Source organism: Myotis davidii, unplaced genomic scaffold (genome assembly GCF_000327345.1).
Source record: "Myotis davidii unplaced genomic scaffold, ASM32734v1 scaffold299, whole genome shotgun sequence".
NCBI lineage: Eukaryota > Metazoa > Chordata > Mammalia > Chiroptera > Vespertilionidae > Myotis > Myotis davidii.
In genome coordinates, this window is record NW_006293088.1 from 5,466,870 (window position 1) to 5,486,829 (window position 19,960).

A 19,960-nucleotide genomic window follows, 5' to 3' on the forward strand; every position below is an offset into this window, starting at 1 on the left:
GAGAGGCTCCTTCTGAGCTCCTCCCTGGAGGCCTGGGGTGGGAGCCTGAGCGCTCCCTTGTGGCCAAGAAGCGCACTCCACCAGCTGCTGCGTCCTGGTTCTACAGCAGAGACTGCAGAGCCAGTCCCTAAGGCAAATCCAGACCGCCTTAAAGGGCAGGACAGGGCAGGGCAAAGACCAGGCCCCATGCCCGCCTGAGACCACCAGGAGGTGTGTGCGCAGTGGTGTTTGGAGCCCCCTCCCCGCTGCCGCTGGGCCCATTTTAAAATATATATATTTTTATGAATTTCAGAGAGGAAGAGAAAGGGAGAGAGAGAGAGAGAAACATCAATGATGAGGGAGAATCATTGATTGCAGGGCCCATATTTTAAGTCCGTTTGGAGTGACTGGCATTTCACGGGGCTGCACTGACCCCCGAGTGCCAAAGGCCATGGGATTTAGCCTGGGGAGCGGGTGGGAAGGCCGCTCTGAACCCCCGGGAGGCCCCGGGAGGAAGAGGAGCCTCGGTTGACCCTGGCAGCTCTCTCTGCAGCGACAGTGACGGGCCCGTCTGCGAATCTCGCACAGAGGCCACCCCACAAGCCTTCGTGTCACTCTCCATTCTCTTTGTGGGTGTGTGTGTGATTGAGTCCGGTAGGCATGAGCGCCAAGCTCCTGAGGCGGCCAGATGCCCTCCCCTGGCCCCATGAGCTGTCCCTTTCCCTGTCCACCAGCCCAAAGGCTCCCGCCTCGTCCCCTCTCACACACGAGTCCCTTCTTTTAGGCCTAAACATCAACCATGCTTTTTTGGCTCAAGAAGGCCTGTGTCTGATGGGGTCCATTCCCCAGAGGCCAGGAAACGTGTCCCCCTCCTTGAAATCTCAGCACAGAAGCCACTTCCCCGGGGACCCCTCTGCCGGCCAGGCCACCTGGCTCTGTGCCCTCACCCTCGAAGTCCTCTGGTTGGTGGTTATATAGTTGAGGAATCCTTCTATTCATGGTATTTTCCCCACCTTGACTATAAGGCCTCTGGGGTCAGGGTCTTGTTCCCTTGTATCCCCGAGGACGGAAACAGTGCCTGGCACCTAGGAGATGTTCAATAAACAGTTGGGGAATAAACAAATGAATAGACAACAGCTCTAGTGAGCACCCTCCTGCTCCTCGGATGTGAACAATGACGAGAACAAGAGGGTCGTCCCTCACATGGGGGTGGGCACGGGGGGTGGCTTAATTTTAGAATCCAATCCAGGCAGCACAGCAGTGGAAGGAGTCAGACCCGCTGCCCCACTTTCCAGGGGATTAAATCTGTGTCGGTGGCTTGGTTAAGGTCACCCAGGCAGGGCTGGAGCTGAGACTCCCAACTCTAGGGCTGGGTCCCTTCCTCTCAGAGGAGCAGGCAGGGGGGTGGCTGCAGTGCGGGGAGGACCCTGGCTGCCGCTGGCTGCTTCTGCCAGCCAGATCTCACCCTGTGCCGGGAGGCACACTCAGAAGCCAGCTGCTTCCCGCCCTTGGGCTTCGGTTTCCTTAGCAGTGAAATAGGATAAACCCCTCCCTTCTGGGGAATGCCATGAGGGTCCTGAGAGAGCATGGATGGGGCCTGGGGCAGGGGAGGCACTCCAAGACAGCGCCCTATCACTGCAGGGCAGAGGGAAGCAGGGGCCCCGGGGAACCTTTGCCGGGGGCAGGGGTCGCTCTGCCCCTCCTCGCCCCGCCCCTCGCCCCCCCCCCACTCCCTGCACATCCCAGCAGCCCCCGGTTCGCTGCTGTGCCGAGGAAGCAAAGAGCGTCTCATTAACGCTCCGCAAAAGCTCATTAAGACCCTGAGCTGTGCACCAGCCGCAAAGGAAGGTCAAGGTTCTGTTCATGGGAGTGAATGCCCTGGGACCTGCGGTGCAATGTGCACACACAGAACGGAGGGGCATTCATTTGTAGGCGATAGGCAGCCAGCCGTGTGCCCAGAGTTCTCCGGAGTTCCCAGAGCGTCACCTACATCCGCACCCCAGCCTTGCCGGGACCCTGCCCTGGGAGGGGGAATTACCTGCCGGGAGCTGGCAGAGCCATCACCGCGCAGGGCCTGAGGGACCGGGAGTGTGATGAGGAGCTGAGAATGCCATTGCAGAGGGTGCGGCTGGCAGGTGGCGGAGTGGGCGAGCCCTGGCCAGAGGCCGCCTGGTGGTGTGCTGCTTGCACTTGCTGCCCCCTCTTGGGGCCCCAGGCTGTAAGATGGAACCCAGCTCCCAGGAAGGTTATGACCTGGGGGTCAGGGGACCTGCAGACCTAACAACCCCACCACGCTCTGAGCAGACAGAGGCTGAGTGAGGGTTTCCTTACAAATGGGCGCTGTTTGGAAGGCATGCAAGTGATATGCAAATGGTTTGGCTCCACATTAAAACTAGGTTATTGGGAAAGTCTCCAGACAGGGACTTGGATATGACAGTCCTTTCACTCAACACCTTCTGGAATGACGTGTCCACTGGCCAGCCCCTCCCCTCCCACCTGGGCTCCTCCCACAACTTCCTGTTCCTCTCACAGTGGTCCCCAGAAGGAGTGGGGAAGGGGTGGGAGGGAGCGGGAAGCTGTCACTCCCACAGCCGCCCCCCACCCTCCACATGAGGGGGCTGCGGAGCCCTGGGTGGGACCACCTGAATCCCTGATCAGCCCCTCGGGGCTCTGTGGTCCCCAGGCAACCCTGACCCTCAGCCATGGCATGCTCTCTGCTGGGCCTCCAAGGGCCCAGGTTCATACAAGGTTAATGGGGGAAATGCTTAAGTGTGAGATATTGTACAAACTCAAGGGCTTCATTCCAAGTGTTCTGAGAACGGGCCTCCTGATTTAAGCACCAACCTGGAACATTCCTGCGGCTGTCATCAGCCTTAACTTTCCGGGAGGCTGCCCACTGAACAGGGGGTGCACCGGCGGCAGGCGGGCAGGCTCGTCTGGCCCCACCATCACTACCCGAGGGACCCAGCCAAGTCGGCTTCTTGGAGCCTTGGTTTCCCCGTGTGTGACATGCGTCTGACAGCACCTACTCCTTAAGGCTAACCAATGAGCTGACCCACGTTCAACCCCCAAAGATATGTGGAACCCTGGTACCTGTGACTGCGAGCTTACTTGGAAATAGGTCTTTGCTGATAATGGAGTTGAGGTCACCAGGTGCCTAATCCAAGCCGACCGGTGTCCTTCTGAGAGGGGCGGTGATGGGAACGGGACAGAAAAGATGGGCTGGAGAAGGCGGAGGCAGAGATGTCCGCACACCAAGGCAGGCCAAGGATGCTGGCAACACCAGAAGCCAGGAGCCAGGCTCGGAACACACCCTCCCCAGAACCTCCAGAGGAACCAGCCCTGCCGACACCTTCACTTTGGACTTCCAGCCTCCAGGCCTGTGTGCGAGTGAATGTCTGTGGCGATAAGCCGCCCAGCTTGTGGCACTGTGTGATGGCAGCTCCAGCCGACTCACACAACCCCCCGCACAATGCCATCTGTGTGACACCTTGCACCACTCATGGCTGGTTTGGCGTGTCTCACCACGGATGGTGGGTCTGTAGGTCTGACCTTCCCTCGACAGATCCCAAGCAGCTCCTCGGTGCCAGGTGTGCGCTCGGCAGGGCACATGGCGTTGCCCACGTCCTGCGTTCTCAGCCCCCTTCACGCTCACAGACTGCCAGGTGAGCCAGCCTGGAGGCCACCCTGACTACATCTTTCCCACTCTCAGGGCTCAGGCCCAGCTCAGCCTGTGTCCAGCTTCCCAGAGCCCAGGGGCAATCTCTGCCCCAACGAGAAAGGTCAGGGCCCAGCACAAGGCCAGGCACGCCAACGGCATGTAAAGATGTCCCAACTGGGGAGCCAGAAAGGGCCCCTTAAAGAAAGGGGCACCCAGTGAGCCCCAGAGGCCCCCAGCCTTGCCCTGGGCCCGCAGAGCACTCCCTGACCCTGGGCCTCGGCGGCCCGCACGCTCCTCCCACCTCCGTCTCCTTCCAGGCCAGCCCCACCCCTCATGCCAGGCTCTGGGCAGCATGCGGACACTGAGTTATTTCAACTTTAAAAACATGATACAGCCAGTGGTGCTTAAAATTCTCGTGTTAATGGCGGCGGTCTGCGGTTTCATTTCACTTTAATAGAAACCATCTGCTGTGAGCAGGCAGCGGGCACGGCCAGCTGGCCTCCCGGGGCTGCCCCTCCCCCAGGTTCCACCCCCAGAGTCAGGTCAGGGAGACGGAGGCTCTGTAAGGAAGGTTGTGCTGGGGCCACAAAGCCCTCGGGGAGGGTCTTGAAAGGGCCCCTTAAGGCCGGGGGGCAAGGGTAGGACATGCAGAACCCAGGCTGGTGCCTCTGTCCTCTCTGGCCAGGACCAAAAGGCCTGGGGAGGACCACGGGAGCACCCAGCACTGGCCTAGTAAAGCTGAAGTGGGGGAGGAGGGACAGGGGGTGTACGAGGCCCCTGCCCTTGAAATCACTGTGCTTGCTCTTCCTGCAAAGTCCCCAAGGGAGGCATGGGGCTCAGGAAGTAGCTCTGGCTCTGCCACTGACCCAGCTCCGGGTCAGTCACTTTGCCTCTGGTGCCTCAGTTTTCACATCTGTAGAATGGGAGCCCTGTCGCACCCACCTCAGCAAGTTGTGAGCACCGAGGCAGTGTGGGAGGGAGACCTCCGTGGTGCCCAGGCATGGGAGGAGGGCTGGTTTCTCCTGCTGTCAGGGGGAACCCAGTGTGGCTGCCAGCAGCCTGGCAGGGCAGGGTGGCAGCCGGCTTCACCATCCAGCTCCGGCTGGCCACTGGGATGAAGGCAGTGTGGGCCTCGGGTGGGAACAAAAACTAGCTGGAGCCGAGCTGGGGACCGAAGTCCCTCTGGGGTCACAGGACCAGGGTCTCGTCCCCACCCCCTGGACCAAAGTGAGCAAGTCAGGGCCCAGGGCCCGGGCTATAGGGAGGTCCCGTTGGGCAGAGGGATCTTATAGCCGCTCCACAGGAGCAGGAGGCAGGCGCCCAGCCCCAGGGCCCCCGCCAGGAGCACGGCGCCCAGGGCCTTGAGGAAGGAAGTCCTGGTCCTGGTGAAGGAGCCGGGTGCCATGATGCCCAGCAGGGCCGTGCTGACCGTGAGCGTGTAGAGGATGGAGACGCCCGTGTTGAGAGCGACGATCTTGCCGAACTTGGCAAACGGGGCGATGATGCAGAAGAAGAGGGGCACCGTGGCGATGACCGTGGTGAGGGCACTGGAGACGATGGCCACGCCCACGTGCCGCACGGCCTCCAGCGTCCGCCACTGGCGCTGCGAGTGGGCGTCCTGGGTGGGGGCGTGAGAGCAGAAGCTGGGGGCAGGGACCTGATGTGACCTGGCGTCCCTCCCTGCCTGGGGCCAGGGCTGGGGGCTTGGATGCTGGGTAAACATGCACCCCTGCCCAAGGCCAGCCCTGCCCCTGGGGGGCCCCCCCAATTCTGCCTCCGTAAGTGGGATCATTACAGCGGCTACTCCACAGGGTTGGGTGAGGATGGCACGGTTCCCCCACAGCGGCTCCGTGCACAGTGGGGATGCATGAAGTGCTGCTCTGACAACCAAGATGGTGATGATCTGCATAGTAGGTCCCCATAAATGGGATCCCTAACTGGAACTGATTTCCTTCTTTTGACCAAAAGCAGCTAAATGTATAAATAATTCATTTATGAGTGTTTTCACATCAATACAATTCCGAACAAGGATGAAACGAAAAGCTTCTGACCCAGAGCTGTTTTTGGCCTGAGTCAAGGGCATGTTCTCACGAAGCCACACAGGACCCGCCCGTGGCCTCGGGGTCAGGAACAAGGACCAGCCCCGCTCGGCGGGCTGCAGAATGAGACTCGGACTCAGGAGCCCAGAAGCAGGAAAGGCCCTTGAATGCCGCCTGGTCCGCCCCCTCACGCTCACTTAGGGAGGGATGGACGCACCCGGGGCCCATAGCGCTGCTTTGGGGGAGCTGCCTCCGAGCTTACGTCCCCTGGGAGATGGGCCCTGGGAGCCACAGCTTCTAGAACACACCTGGGCGTGAAGAGGTGTCCCTCCGCTGCACTGGGGCGGGAAGGCTTACGGGGAGCGGTAAGGCAGGCAGGCTGCTCACCTCGGCCTGGTGGGGGGGCAGGTTCTCTCCGGCCAGCAGGTAGCCCTCCACCAGGTGGACGCAGTAGTCCACGGAGGAGCCGACGAGGATGGACAGCGAGATGGCTTCCACGGCGCCCATCTCCCAGCCGCTCCAGTACATGATGGTCACCACGAGGCAGACGATGCCTGCGGGGCAGGGGCAGCAGCAGGCAGCTCAGACCTGCCCACCACACAGTCCCAGGGGGTCTGGGGGAATTCAGAGGGCCCCTGGGGGATGGGGTGAAGTCTCGAGTGGGGCCCCCACCTCTGGTGGCAGGAGGGCCAGGGCCAGAGAGAGCTGGGGGAACCCAGGTGCACTGGGCCCACAGCTATGAACCCCTGTTGCCGGGACAACACCGAGCAGAGGGGCACTTTGCCGGGGGTCAGGGTGGGGTTGGTCAGGAAGCCATCTCTGGGGAGAAGTGACAGTTAAGGGCTGAGAGAACGCTGCCGATGGGCGGCCACCAGCGGGACCCCGGCCAGGCCACATACCCAGGATACTCAGGAGCACCGGCAGCAGGAGCAGCACGTGGGTGGTGAACACGGCCACCGCGGCCACGCAGATGAGCAAGGAGAGGGCCAGGCCGTACAGGGCGCTCTGCACCCCTGCGAGGCGACAGAAGGGGGTCCTCAGCCGGGCTGCGAGGCGGGGCGCCCACAACCCTCCCTCACCCTCAGGGTTCAGAGGTCACAGGGGTTAAACCGAGGGCACAGTCACAGCTGGCTGTGTCACTCGGGGAAAGTCACTTGACCTCTCGGGGCCTCCATTTCTTCATCTGTAAAATGGGGCAATAACAGTGTTTAACCCACAGGCCTCACTTGGAGTTTAAAGAGATAGCACAGCCTGGCTGGTGTGGCTCAGTGGTTGAGCATCGACCTATGAACCAGGAGGTCACAGCTCAATTCCCGGTCAGGGCACATGTCTGGGTTGCGAGCTTGATCCCCAGCATGGGGTGTGCAGGAGGCAGCCGATCAATGATTCTCTCATCATTGATGTTTCTATCTCTCCCTCTCCCTTCCTCTCTGAAATCAATAAAAATATGTATATTTTTAAAAAGAGATAGCACAGGCCAGGAGCACAGGGCCTGGCACTGAAATGATGCCAGGCGGCCATATGGCCATTGCTTTCCCTTTCTAGGTGGCCAAATTCAGGGCCAGAGAATGTGGCCAGATGCCCTGAGCAGGGGGACCAAACTCCGGCTGCTGATCGGTGTTCCCGGCCGCTGGGTTCTTCCCGTTTCCCTCCAGGGCTCTAGGCCAGGATGGAGAGGATGACAAGTGTGGCTCAGAATGGCCACGGCCTGCCCACCCTGCCCCGTCACCTCCCTGTCCGCGGCCACCACCCACCCCGCCGGGAGCCTGGGGGGAGGGGCGGGGCTGGGCGGCTGCTCGCCTATGATCTCCATGAAGATCTGTTTCCAGTGCTCGCAGGTCTGGAAGCCACGGCGCAGGGCCGAGCCCTCCGGGAAGGTCTGCAGCTGCTGCTGCAGGAAGCTCTCCCAGCGCAGGTAGTCAGAGTAGGTCTGGAAGGAGGACTTGCCCTTGTACGTGGTCTGTGGGGGACACAGCCAGTGAGATGGGCGGGTGGCTGTGGCCCCCTCGCCCTTCCCAGGCCACGGCTGGTCCTACTCCTGGGCAGATGCAGCCAGTTCGTGGCCACCTGTGAACAGAGGGTGTTGTCTGTGGGGAGTGAAGGGCAAGCTAATCCAAGATGACCGCCCGCTGGCTTCTGGGGACACGTATGATTCTCACAGCCGCGGCCGGTTCCAGGGCACCAAAGTGACTGCCCCGTTCCCAGAGCCACCTCAGCTCCCAGCGCCCCTGTGGTCTGTGTCCCACCCTCGGCCTGCAAGCCAGCTCCCGCTCATCCTTCAAGGCTCTCTACGTCCTGTCTCCTCCAGGAAGCCTTCCTGGATACCCCAAGGTGGGCAGCCTCTGCCCTCTGCAAGAAACCTATTGAGAGAAACCTATCATTACTGTTTCAGTGGCCAAATTCAGGGTCGGAGAATGGCCTGATGCCCCTGAGCAGGAGGGGACCCAAACTCTGGTCCGTGAATCGTAGTTCTCGTCACTACCTGGCAACCTGCCCGCCTCCTGGCTGGACTGAGTCCAGGGAGGCCGAGCGTGGCCTGTCTGGTCACAGGGCCCGGCGCTGGGAGCTGTGGGGGGAGGAGAAGACACGGCGCTCCCCCTCCTCTGGACCTTCCCCCTGTGTGATCTCACCGGCCAATTCTGCTCCCTGAGAACAGACGTGTCCAGTGTGTGTGTGTGTGAGTGTGTGTGCATTGAGGGTAGGGTGGAGGTGGTCAGCTTGGACGTGACATCTGTCGTGTAGAGAAGCCTGAGCAGGGATCCTCTCCTCTCTGAAACTGTCTGAGGTTTCAGCCTTAAAAAGGAAGGACATTCTGTCGGGCCGGCGTGGCTCAGTGGTTGAAGGCTGACCTATGAACCAGGTCACGGGTTGATTCCCGGTCAGGGCACCTGCCCGGGTTGCGGGCTTGGTCCCAGGAGGCGGCGTGCAGGAGGCAGCTGATGGATAATTCTCTCTCATCATTGATGTTTCTCTCTCTCTCTCCTTCTCCCTTCTGCTCAATAAAAACATTTTTTTTTAAAAAAGGAAGGACATTCTGACTCGTGCTACAGCATGGACCAACCTGGAGGACAGTATGACAAGCGAGATGAGCCCAACACAAAAAGACCAATCCTGTGCGATCCCACCTATGTGGGCACCCAGAGGAGTCAGATTCAGGGAGGCAGGGAGGAGGGTGGTGGGTGCCAGGGCAGGGGGAGGGGAGTGGGGAATTAGTGTTCAATGGGGACAGAGCTTCAGGTTTTTTTTTGTTTTTTTTTTAAATATATTTTATTGATTTTTTACAGAGAGGAAGGGAGAGAGATAGAGAGCTAGAAACATCGATGAGAGAGAAACATCGATCAGCTGCCTCCTGCACATCTCCCACTGGGGATGTGCCCGCAACCCAGGTACATGCCCCTGACCGGAATCGAACCTGGGACCCTTCAGTCCGCAGACCGACGCTCTATCCACTGAGCCAAACCGGTTTTGGCCAGAGCTTCAGTTTTGTAAGACGGACAGTTAAGAGATAGATGGGGTGGTGGTTGTACAAGAATGTGAATATACTTAATATTACTGAACTATACAGTCAAGATGGTCAGTTTTCTTACGCATATTGCACCACAGTTAAAACAACTTCCTGGGCTTTGAACTGGTGTCTGCATTAGCCCGGGGCTCACTGAGGGCTGGGAGGGTCCCTGGGCCCCCTCGCTAGCGGCGGTGGTTTGGTCGCCTGTGCCGTGAGTGGCACACGGGGCGGGAAGGAAAGCAGGGGTGGGGACAGAGAACAAGAATCGGCTTCCAGTTGTACCCCCGTCACTGTCATTCTCGCTCCCCAACGCCCTCACGTGGTGTCCCTGCTGCTTCTCGGTGGCCATTGGAGGGCAGGGATCTGTGACCCTGCCACAGGGGACGAGCTATTTGCTCTGGGACACAGAGCCCATGGGGGTCAGAGCAGGACTGGGCCCAGGTCTCAGCAGGGGAGGCAGCAGGGGCAGCTGGGCAAGGTCCGCAGATGCCCAGGGCATGGGTGTGCATGTCTGTACATGTGTGTGTGCACGCACATGTGTGCCTCCTTGGGCAGAGCCCAGGAGTGTCCGGGTGAGAGAGGAAGCAGTGAGCTATGGGATGGCCAGTCCCCTGGCTTCCCAGGCCCCCTAGGGGGAGCCCCCCACCATGGCAGAGGGGAGCATCCTGTTCTTTCCCCCAGTCCCCACCCCCCTCTGCCCCTGCAGCCCAGAGGTTGCCAAACAACTAGACCCAGGCAGGTGGGGAGGAAGGGTGCAGGGAGCTGCTGGCTGCCTGCATGTAGAAAGGCTGAGCTCTGCCCTTGCTGGTTTGGCTCAGAGGATAGAGCATTGGCCTGTGGACCAATGGTCCCAGGTTCGATTCCAGTCAAGGGCACATACCTCAGTTGCAGGCTCCTCCCCGGCCGGGGCCATGGTCAGGGCTCATGCAGGAGGCAACCAGAAAGAAAGGCGAGCCCTGCGGCTCTGTGATTTGGCCTCCACCTGAGCTCACTCACGGGTGACCTGGACGAGCAGTCTCACCCTTCCGGGCCTGTATCCCCTGCTGAAGAGCAAGCTCTCTGCTCTGGGACAAGGGCCAGGGACCAGGGGGGTGCACTGGAGGCGACCGGGGGCTCACCGACTCAAAGGCCATGGAGATCCACTGCACGCGCCCCTCCTTGACACCCACGGCCCCGTGCGACAGCTGCCCCGGGAGCAGGTTGGGCTCGGGCAGCTCCTTGCACTCAGGGTGCAGCATCTGCAGGAAGGCGGAGATGCTGTAGCCTGCGGGGAGGAGGAGAGGGGAGGTGGTTACCTGGGAGGGCACCACACCCCCAGCCGCCCCTCCCACCGTGCACTCGTGCACTGTGTGTGTGCACATGTGGGAGGGGCACACACCCTCCCTCTAACCTCAAGGTTTAAAGTGTGTGCAACCATTGGCAACATTGGGAACCCACAGCACCTATCTGCCCCCAGGGTGGAGAGTGAAGTCTTGTGCCCTCTCAGGGAGGCCTGGGGGCACCTGTGGGCCAGCTCGTGCCCCCAATTTTGGAAAAGCTACACCTGCAGGTGTGCCCACACATGGCACCTCTGCACCAATTCCCATCACACATGAGCCCATCACACATGAGACACACAAATGTTCGCACAGCCCGACCCCAGTGTGGACACTCAAGCACTCATGCATATCTGCAGATACCCTGGCCCTCAGTCCCTCCTCCCTCTGAGGGCCTGGCTCCCCACACACCTGAGGGCAGGCACTGGGCCCCGCCTGGCTTCACCAGCTCCAAGTTCCCCGCGATGGCCTTGCAGAGGCGGCACAGGTGCCCAATTTCTTTGAAGAGGTCAAAGCCGCTGTCATAGATGACGCTGCCCTTTCCCAAGGAGACACAAGTGGCGCAGGCCGCTCAGTGAGTCGGGAACACAGTCCTGGGTCCCTTAGTCTCACCTTGCTTCCACTCACAGCCCCTCCACCTCCCCCCGACTTCCTGCTTTCTCCTCCCCCTCCCCACAGCCAAACCCCTCACGTCCTCCCTGACAGGCGGCCTATTCTCCTCCCAGCCTCCCAGCCTCCTTTGAACACGACTCTCGACTCTGACTCTCGACTCTTGGGGCTGGCCTGAGCAGACAGATCTCTGCTCCCTCCCCCCGCCCCCGCCTCCCCAAAGGACTTCCTGTCTGACCCTGGACTCGCAGGTGGACTGACTGCTCAAGGCAGCGGCCCGATCGCGCCACGTCGTCCTTCCTCCCACATGCCCTGCTCCCACTGCGTGCCAGGAACACACGTCACAGCCCCATCAGCCTTCTCCCTTCAAATGCCCGAGAGCCCAGCACAGAACACAAAGGCGTACGAGGGGAGAGAGACCCCACAGGCGGGGACCCCACAGGCGGGGACCCCTGCAGCCGAAGGGCAGGCAGCTTTGCACCTGTATTATCTTCATCTCCACGCCAGCCCCCATGGTGAGGGACAGCGAACTCAGACCCCCAATGTATCCAGATTCCTGGGTGATTCTGAGACCTCAACTCTGCTCAATCCTCAAAAGAAACGATAGCCAGGGGCTGCGGGGGTCCTGCCAGCCTGGGGAGGGCGTGTGGAGGGCTGGGGGGTAGCCTCTGAGCAAACCTGCTTAGTCGGGCCCTTGGGCACCTGGTCCACGTACCGGGTCCCCGATGACATGGTTGTCCACCTGTCGAGTGCGGTTGATGCCCACAATGCCAAAGACCACGAAGACCATGGCCCCCGTGTCCACCAGCGGCCGCACCGCCGGCTTCCCGCAGCCCGTGTTCACGCAGGGGTTGAAGCCGAAAGTGGCCGAGAGGCGGGCCCTGGGCCCTGCAGGGGAGTCACAGTTGTACCGGAGGCGGGCCCAGCCCCCCAGGCCCACTCTGGTCTCCCCACAAGTACCTTTCTCACTGGGCACATAGAAGAAGCCTTTGGTGGGCCCGTCGGGGCTGGAGCTGAGCAGGCAGCCGGGAGGCGTCGCGCACACGCGCCCGTGAAAAGGTGGCCTGTGGTACTGTGCAAAGTACAGCTTCCTGTGGAGGCAAGGAGGCCGGACTGAGGCCAGGGAGGCTGGACTGAGGCCAGGGAGGCTGGGAGGACTCGGGGAGGTCGGACTGAAGCCAGGGAGGTTGGGACTGAAGCCAGGGAGGCTGGGAGGACTCGGGAAGGCTGGACTGAAGCCAGGGAGGCTGGACTGAGACCAGGAAGGCTAGGAGGACTTGAGGAGGCCGGACTGAGGCCAGGGAGGCTGGGAGGACTTGGGGAGGCCAGACTGAGGCCAGGGAGGCTAGGAGGACTCGGGGAGGCGAGGCAAGTGTGGTCATGTGCAGGGTTGGAAGAATGCAGGGGATAGATGGGGGCTCCCCCAGCACAGAAATTTGGTCTCCAGTTGAGGGTTGGAGACTGGAGGCCAAAGCCCACTGTATGGGCCTGCTCAAGGCCCTTCCCTACATGAGTGTCTCCCCACCTGTGGCCTGAGGGGTGCAGGAGACCAACAGTTTCCAAACTGCCCTCTAGGGGGTGCAAGAGTTCACAGAGGGGTCCAGGGCCAGCCTTGAGGGTCCCTGCTCAGGAGCTCCCTGATACTACCTCACCTCAACCTCAACAGTTAAGGGGACTCAAGATTCTGCCTTGAAGAAAGGGTTCTACGGTCAGTTTGCTGGCCACTGGCCTGATGTAGCATAAGGTTCTTCTAGAATGTTCTAAGCTCGTCCAGGAAGCCTGCCCCCAGTCGCTGTTGTGTACATGCAGAGTGAGCCCAGCCCTGGGCTTGGGGGAGGTGGGCAGAGGGACCCCCGTCCCTGAGCCAAGGTGCCCAGAGAAGGGGCCCAGCAAGTCCTCCTGCTCACCCCCTGCCTCCCGCCTCACCCCTCGGACCCAGGAGGATCTCAGCCTTGCATGGGGGCTGGATGTCCTGGGGCCAGGCCGCCAGAGACCACAGCCCCGGGCGTCCCCTGTGCAGGGCCCCACACTTGGCAGCCTGGCTCCTCCTGTCGGAGAGCGTGGGAGCGTGTGTCATAATTTATAATGACACCGAGGTTGACCTGTTAGCGGCTGCCTCCCATTAGTGGACCTGAGGGCAGCGGGCAGCTGTCTCATTCACCACTGCACCCCCGTACCCCCAGCACCTGCACGGTGCCGGCTCGTCCATGTGCAGTGTTTGCTAAATGAATGAATGGAGAAAAGCAGAGGCTCTTGGCTGCTACAGCTCAATGGACAAGTGCATGTGGGGGCCTGGCCCAGAACTCGGGATGCAAGCTGAGAAAAGACACCCCAGCTGCCTTGGGAGACCCCCAATTGGCTCAGGATGCCCCCAGCTACCTCGGGATGCCCCCTGCTGCCTCGGGATGCCCCCCGCTGACTCCAGATGCCCCCAGCTGGCCCCAGCTGCCTCAGGATGCCCCCAGCTGGCCCCAGATGCCGAGGCACAGAATGCAGTGAAGTGTTTGGGGCACTTAGATCAAGCCAGGCAGAGGCAGGGCCTGAGCGTACAGTAGGGAAACATGACAGGCAGTCCCTCCTGCCACCTTGCAGCCTGAGGAGGGACATTAAATATTTCCTGAATTAGTTACATATGGAGAGTGTTGAAGTGCCTGGGAGAGGAAGTGCAGAGTGTATTCCTTCAGCAGCCAGCTACCAAGTGTTTGTGGAGCCCCTGCTACGTGCCTACTCTGGGTGCTGGGGCACAGACTGGACCAACAGTGCCCACTGCTGGGTGCGCAGGGCTCCTGAGTAGGTCAGTAAGATCCCAGGTGGTGACGGGGCCAGAGAGAGATGAGAGACCAGGTGTGGCTATTTTAACTGGGGAGGGAGCTGTGGTCTGGGACAGCCTCTCCCGGGGGCTGAGGCCTGACTCTTCAGAAGAAGTCGGCCCCACGAGGAGCTGGGGAACAGAACGGCATTGTAGGCAGAGGGAACGGCAAATGCAAAGGCTCTGGCACGGGAGCTGCCTGCCCTGCTGAGGAGCAGCAAGGAGGCATCATGCCCATCGAGAGGGAGGGAGGCAGATGGGGAACAGGCCATGCTGCCATCTTTGCCGGTGTCCCCACGCCCCTGTCCTGGGCAGAGCCATATCTGAACAGATGTGCGGAAAGGAACATGGGTTTCTTAAAGGCACCTGCTGGCTAGAGGGACAGAGCGAGGGGGAGAGGGAGGGAGAAAAGGGGGCGGGGCCGGTGGAAGCGGGCTCATCTGCAAGGCTGTTACCGGGTGTGCTGCTGCTCCTGGGCGGCCACATAGAAGCTGAAGTCGAACTTCCAGCCCCGCTTGGCGTCGCAGGCCAAGGTCGTCACCATCCACCTGTGGGCGGGGCTCGCCGCCTGGAGCTGCCCTACTGTAGACATACAAGCGGTCAGCTTCCTGGTGAAGTTACCAAAAGGCGCTCTATACACCTAGCAGTGGATCGACAGAGACAAGACACGTGACTCCGGGAGGCTGCCTCGGCCTGCGCCCAGCCTCAGGCTCCGGTCCCTCCCTCCTCTGTCTGTCCCACCCGGTCCCGGCCCCCAGAGTGGACGAGAGAGCTTTGGGCAGAAACACAGGAGGCCTGGGTTCGAGTTGGAAGATCGGGCAAATCCTCCCTTCTCTCTCTGGGCCTCAGTCTTTCCTTCAACTGGGCATCTCTTCCAGGCCAGGCCCTGAGCTGGCTCTGAGAACACAGTGAGCAAGATGGGTGTGGTCCCTGCCCTCATGGCCTGCCAATTACCACAGCTGTAGGTTCTTTTAAGGGCCAGGAATTAAACAATCATGATGATAAGACAGGATAAATGGGCAGGGGAAGAGGAGGGCAAACCAAGAAGGATGGCCAGGACAGGGCTCCATGGCAGCTGATGCTTCTGCTGAGCCCTGAGTGTGGCATCAGAATGCATTAAGCTGGAAGGAACACTTTCTAGCGGGAACAGCAATGCAAAGGCTCGGAGTCGGGAAATGCCTCAGACACCTCATCTTTCAAATGGACAATGTGCTGACACGTGTTAAGTGTCACTTTGGGGATGTAACATCTTAAAGAAACACAAATGAAAAAAGGGAAAGCTGGAGGCCTGGGCTGGCCTTTGGAGGCTCTTTCTGGGGCTCTGGAGCAGCTGCCAAGAACAACAATCTAACTAGTGGCTACCACTCATGGAGCACTTACTAGGTTCCAGATGGCACATAATGCACAGGCCTTACCTCATGCACCTCCAGCAACCCTAGCTGCTACTTTTCATATCCCCATTTCACAGATGAGAAAACTGAGGCTCAGAGAGACTAAGTAAGCAGCCCAAAGACACAGAGTATACATGGCAGAGCCAAGACTCGAACCCAGGCCTGGCTGACTCAGTAGCCCACACTCTCGCCACCCTGCGGGTCCCTGCCACAGACCTGGCTACTGGCGGGAGAGAATCCTCATCTGCCTGCAGTAGCTCCAACCTCACAGACCCGGCCTCCCCCTCCCTGTACGGCCAGTGCCCATCAGTGTGGCATTGAGGGCCCCCTCCCCTGGTCGTGGTGGCTCACTTCATGGCAGCCCAGGCTTACCTGGAAGGAGGGCACCTCCCCGTCCCCAGGGGACACGATCTGCCAGGGGGCAGGTAAGCTGGCGTTGAGGGAGAACCTGTAGACAGCGGGGCGGCCTTTACTCTTCACCTTGGACACGTACACGGTGCCCGGGGAGTCTAGGGGACAAGAGGGGGAGGGCGGAGTTACTGGGACTGGCTCCCCCTGACTCTGGAGCAGTCCTCCCTCTGCTGGGGAGCCGAGCCCTGACCTTGGTGATGGTCACCAGGATGAGGTGGCTGCACGGACAGTGGGGGAGACAAGGTGGCAGTCAGTGGTTTTGGGTGGTGGCATGGGCGGAGGGAGTGGCAGCGATGGGAAGCTGTTGGTAGAGATGTGTCAGCACGGACTAAGGGAGTGACACCAAGGATGGGAGCAGTGTGAACGGTGGGGCCAGGGCTGCTAAGGACAGTGGTGGGCACAGGTGAGGTGACCATGGTCATGTAGAACTGCCCTGTGGGGCACTTAATTCTGACATGTGTCCTAGCACCCCGGCTCTGATGGCGACCCCAGCGTCGGGAAGCCCCTGCCCTCCCCCGCTCAGGATGGGTTTGGTGCACCGGGCAGGTTCCCGGGCACCACAGGCTGGGCTGGAGTAGTGGCAGGAGGGGAGCCCACAGGCTGGCTGGAGCGGTGGCAGGAGGGGAGCCCACAGGCTGGGCTGGAGCAGTGGCAGGAGGGGAGCCCACAGGCTGACTGGGGACAGCTGGTGGGACAGGGGCGGAGGGCCCGGTTCACCCTGAGTCCACCCGCCACCCGGTCCCTCCACAGCGACCCAACACAGGCTCTTGTCCCACCGCCTGCTCTCCTCACGGGCTCCCATGCCCTAGTATGGCAGGGTCTCCCAACACCCCCACCCCAGGCAGACCCCATGCCCACTGACCCTGTGGGGTGACCTCCGGCCGGCTGGCCCACAGGACCCCGGAGCCCCGCTTCTTCTTCTCCAGGGACGTCCGGATGTTGTTCTGCAGGCTGTGCGGCTTTTCCTGGAACAGACCTACCCCCACCCCCGAGTTGGGTCAGGGGCAGCAGGGCCGGCCTGGCTGGGCCCGGCGGGGGCGGGCAGGGGCGGGGATCGGTGATAACCCCACGGACCTGGTGCCCCGGACCCTCAGCCTGGGGAGAGGGAGTGTCAGGGGTCTGAAAGAAATTAAGTGGAACTAAAAAAAATAAAAGACATCGAATATTGAATGTACAGGAATCTTAAGGCAAGACAAAGGCAGCCGCCAGCCAGAGCCTCCTGAAGCTTCCCCGCTCCTCGCCAGGCCTCACTCCCCTCCTGTCAGATGGGTGACACCGGACCTCCAGGAGCTGCGATAGGGGCTGGCGATAGATGCTCAATTAGAGCACTTATAGGGGCAGCTAGAAACGGAATGTTCCCAGCTCAGGCGTGCTGGAGGCTCTCCTGCTTTGCCCAAGCATTGCAGATGGGTTTTGTTTGTTAATGAGAGAAACGTCACACCTCCAAAAGTTTAATCCTCACAACACTCCTAGGAGGTCGCTGTAATTAACCCCATTGGACGGGGAAGAAAGCAGAGGGTCCGGGAGGTTGGGGGACCTGCAGAGGAGCCGAGAGGCTGAGAGCCCCAGGAGGGCCTGGGCTTGTCTGACCCTAAAGCCTTTTTTACTACAATCAGGAGGGGTCCCTTTAAGAGGCAGTCCGGAGAGCTAAGAGACAGAAGAGGCTGGGGGCTGGACTCGAACTGGGGTCCTGGTCCTGGCTGCTCCCGGGAACGTCGGGGTCACCCTGGGGCCTGTCCCTCTGTGACATGGGAGTGGGCGCGGCTCGTGGCCTCCTGGCCCCGAGGGATCGCAGGAGCCCTGGGAGCAGCGGTGATCGCGGAGCTTAATTTGTATGCCCAGGCGGCAGGAGAGGAGCTGGGGATGTGGCCCGGGCTGGCTCCAATCTAGGAGGGGCTCTTCGGGCACCTCTCCGAGCTGCAGTCAATTATCATGCATTTGGCTAATGCCATTACCGAGGGGAGGCCAAGTCAGTGCGAACACCGCCCTAATTAGACGAAGGCAATTACAGCAGCCAGCGATCTCCTCCCAGGAGTCTGGGCGGTCGTCCAAGCATCTTCTCAGCTTCTAACGGCCCAATCAAAGCTGGGTGACCCTGGGTCGACTCCCCCTGCCCTAACCCTGACTTCAGGCTCCCCTCTGTAAAATGAGGGCCTGGCCCAGGATCTCTAAGGCAAGGAGACATGTTTGTCTCACCACCTTGCTCATCCTGGACATGCACTGTCACTAAGTCCTATGGATCTCACTCCCTGAGTGTCTCTTGACTCCACTGCCACCATCAGCATGCTGGCCCCAGCTGCCCACCGTCCCTCCCTTCCAGCCTGGCTAACCCCTTCCCATTCTTCCAGTCTCAGCTTAGATGCTGCCTCTTCCAGGAAGCCTTCCATGATGCTGCACTCCACAGTCACCCTTTCTTCCTCCATCACAGCTCAGGTCTACTATGACAATGGCTGGCCGCTAGCAGTGGGACGAACTCCCTGAGCTTAGGAAGCCGGTCCTACCTGTTGCGGCCTCCCCGGTGCCAGGCAGCCGACACCCAGGATGCATTTGTTTAATGAAATGTGGGAACACGGAGCGTGGGCCTCACGTCTTTCAGGCTAACACTCCTTGAGACCCCACAGGGGATCCCCAGATGGGAACCCTCACCTGAACAGGTGATACAGGAGATGCCCTCAGCGCTCAGGTTGTACTTGAGGTCCAGCAGCACCTGGATGTTGGTGTCAGGCCGGAAGAGCAGGGGGGCCCGGCTGGCGGGGCGGAGCCGGCTGGCGAACACCAGGGACAGGATGAGGATGGAGACAAAGAGGCCTGCGAGGGAAGGAGGCCACAGTAGGCGGGGCTGGGGCTCCAGCGAGGCCTCCAGAGCCTTGGCAAAGGGCTACTCCCTTCATGGGGGAGCAGGGGGTAGGGCCTCCCATGGAGTGGGCAGACCCCACATGCCAGCCTGTGGGTGGAGCTTGCTAGGGATCAGTCCTCCAGGGGTGGGAGTTGCTTGTTATGCGTCACTTGGGAATCAGACTATAAGCCACAAGCTCACACTCCTGGACAAGCAGTCACCATCTCAGAGCATTTAGTTTACAGAGAGCTGGCTCGTTCAGTGTTTGCACACAACCCTAAACACTGTCCCTGATAATGAGGATAATAATAATGGCACTTGGAGTTTATTGAGCACTTACTGCATGCCATGCACTGGGCTTTAGTACATGCGCTGTGCCATGCCTTCCAAGTGCCATAGAGACAGACCCTGTAATTATCTTCGATCACAGGACAGGAAACTGAAGCGCAGGCTGGTGGACATAGCCAAGGTCGCACAGCTAGCACACAGTACAATGAGGAGTCCAACTCAGCCGAGTTGGTCTATCTTCAGAGCCCAACACGATGACTGGCGCATAGTAGGTGCTCAATAAACAAAAGCTGTTGAGGACCAGCTTCATTGGACACAGGAAGGAGGTGAGGCTCGGGGAGAGTGTGGATGCCAACGCAGGTCTCTGACCTCTCGCTCATCTGCAGGACGGGGTGGGGTCCCAGTGCCTACATGTCCTTTGGGGGAATCTGCTCCCCACACTCTGACACTGGGTAGAGGTTATAAGATAGAGGGGAAGGAGGGCGGGGGTCCACTTACCCACAATCACCCAGCGGCTCTTGACGGCTGACCACAGGACCCAGTGGTGCAGCAGCTCCTGCAGCTGAGCGATGAGCTGCCCCCGGCTGCCCCTGTCAGGGACGGGCTGCAGGCCGGTGGGGGGCACAGACACCAAAGACACGTCCCCCAGCTCCAGAGACACTGCCGGGCAGAGCGGGGTTCCTCCCTGGGAATTCTCCTTCAAATAAAGTTGTCTAAATAGAAACCTATGATTCAATTGTCTACAGGATGAAATTCTCTAATTAGAACACTATTTATTATGAGTTTCACAAAGGTATTTGCACTAAACAAAATATACTGGAGTACATGAGTAACCCAAGCTTTCTGCATAAGATTATTGCAAAACTGATTTTCAGTGCATGGGTGTAAATTTCGGACCACCTGTGTAGGGATAATGTAGAGATTATTCAAATACTGATTTCTCCATTTTACTGGTACCTACTAGATCAGAATCCACAGGACGGAAGTCCCCACATCTCCATTTTTAACAATGGATTGTATTTCATATGTACTCTATAGTTTAACTGCTTTGTTTTGGTAAGAAGCATAGTAGTTGAATGTTTAATATCTACTTTTTTACACAGACACAGTGTCATA

The 19,960-nt window shown here is 59.9% G+C and overlaps 1 protein-coding gene across 1 annotated transcript in view; it reads right to left on the bottom strand.

Moving 5' to 3' along the window:
• Window positions 1–4,038: 4,038 nt before the first annotated feature.
• The window catches only part of DISP3 (dispatched RND transporter family member 3), a 27,174-nt gene continuing 11,252 nt past the window's right edge, over window positions 4,039–19,960 (bottom strand). The window contains exons 8-20 of the mRNA XM_006766720.2: window positions 19,343–19,504; window positions 18,367–18,528; window positions 16,583–16,696; window positions 15,682–15,818; window positions 14,374–14,558; window positions 12,070–12,200; window positions 11,825–11,997; window positions 10,912–11,038; window positions 10,303–10,448; window positions 7,480–7,639; window positions 6,579–6,692; window positions 6,067–6,233; window positions 4,039–5,258 (exon numbers count right to left, since the gene is read on the bottom strand). Of these exons, the coding sequence (XP_006766783.1) occupies window positions 4,896–5,258; window positions 6,067–6,233; window positions 6,579–6,692; window positions 7,480–7,639; window positions 10,303–10,448; window positions 10,912–11,038; window positions 11,825–11,997; window positions 12,070–12,200; window positions 14,374–14,558; window positions 15,682–15,818; window positions 16,583–16,696; window positions 18,367–18,528; window positions 19,343–19,504 (2,141 nt within the window). The 3' untranslated portion in view covers window positions 4,039–4,895. The remainder of the gene's footprint in view (window positions 5,259–6,066; window positions 6,234–6,578; window positions 6,693–7,479; window positions 7,640–10,302; window positions 10,449–10,911; window positions 11,039–11,824; window positions 11,998–12,069; window positions 12,201–14,373; window positions 14,559–15,681; window positions 15,819–16,582; window positions 16,697–18,366; window positions 18,529–19,342; window positions 19,505–19,960) is intronic.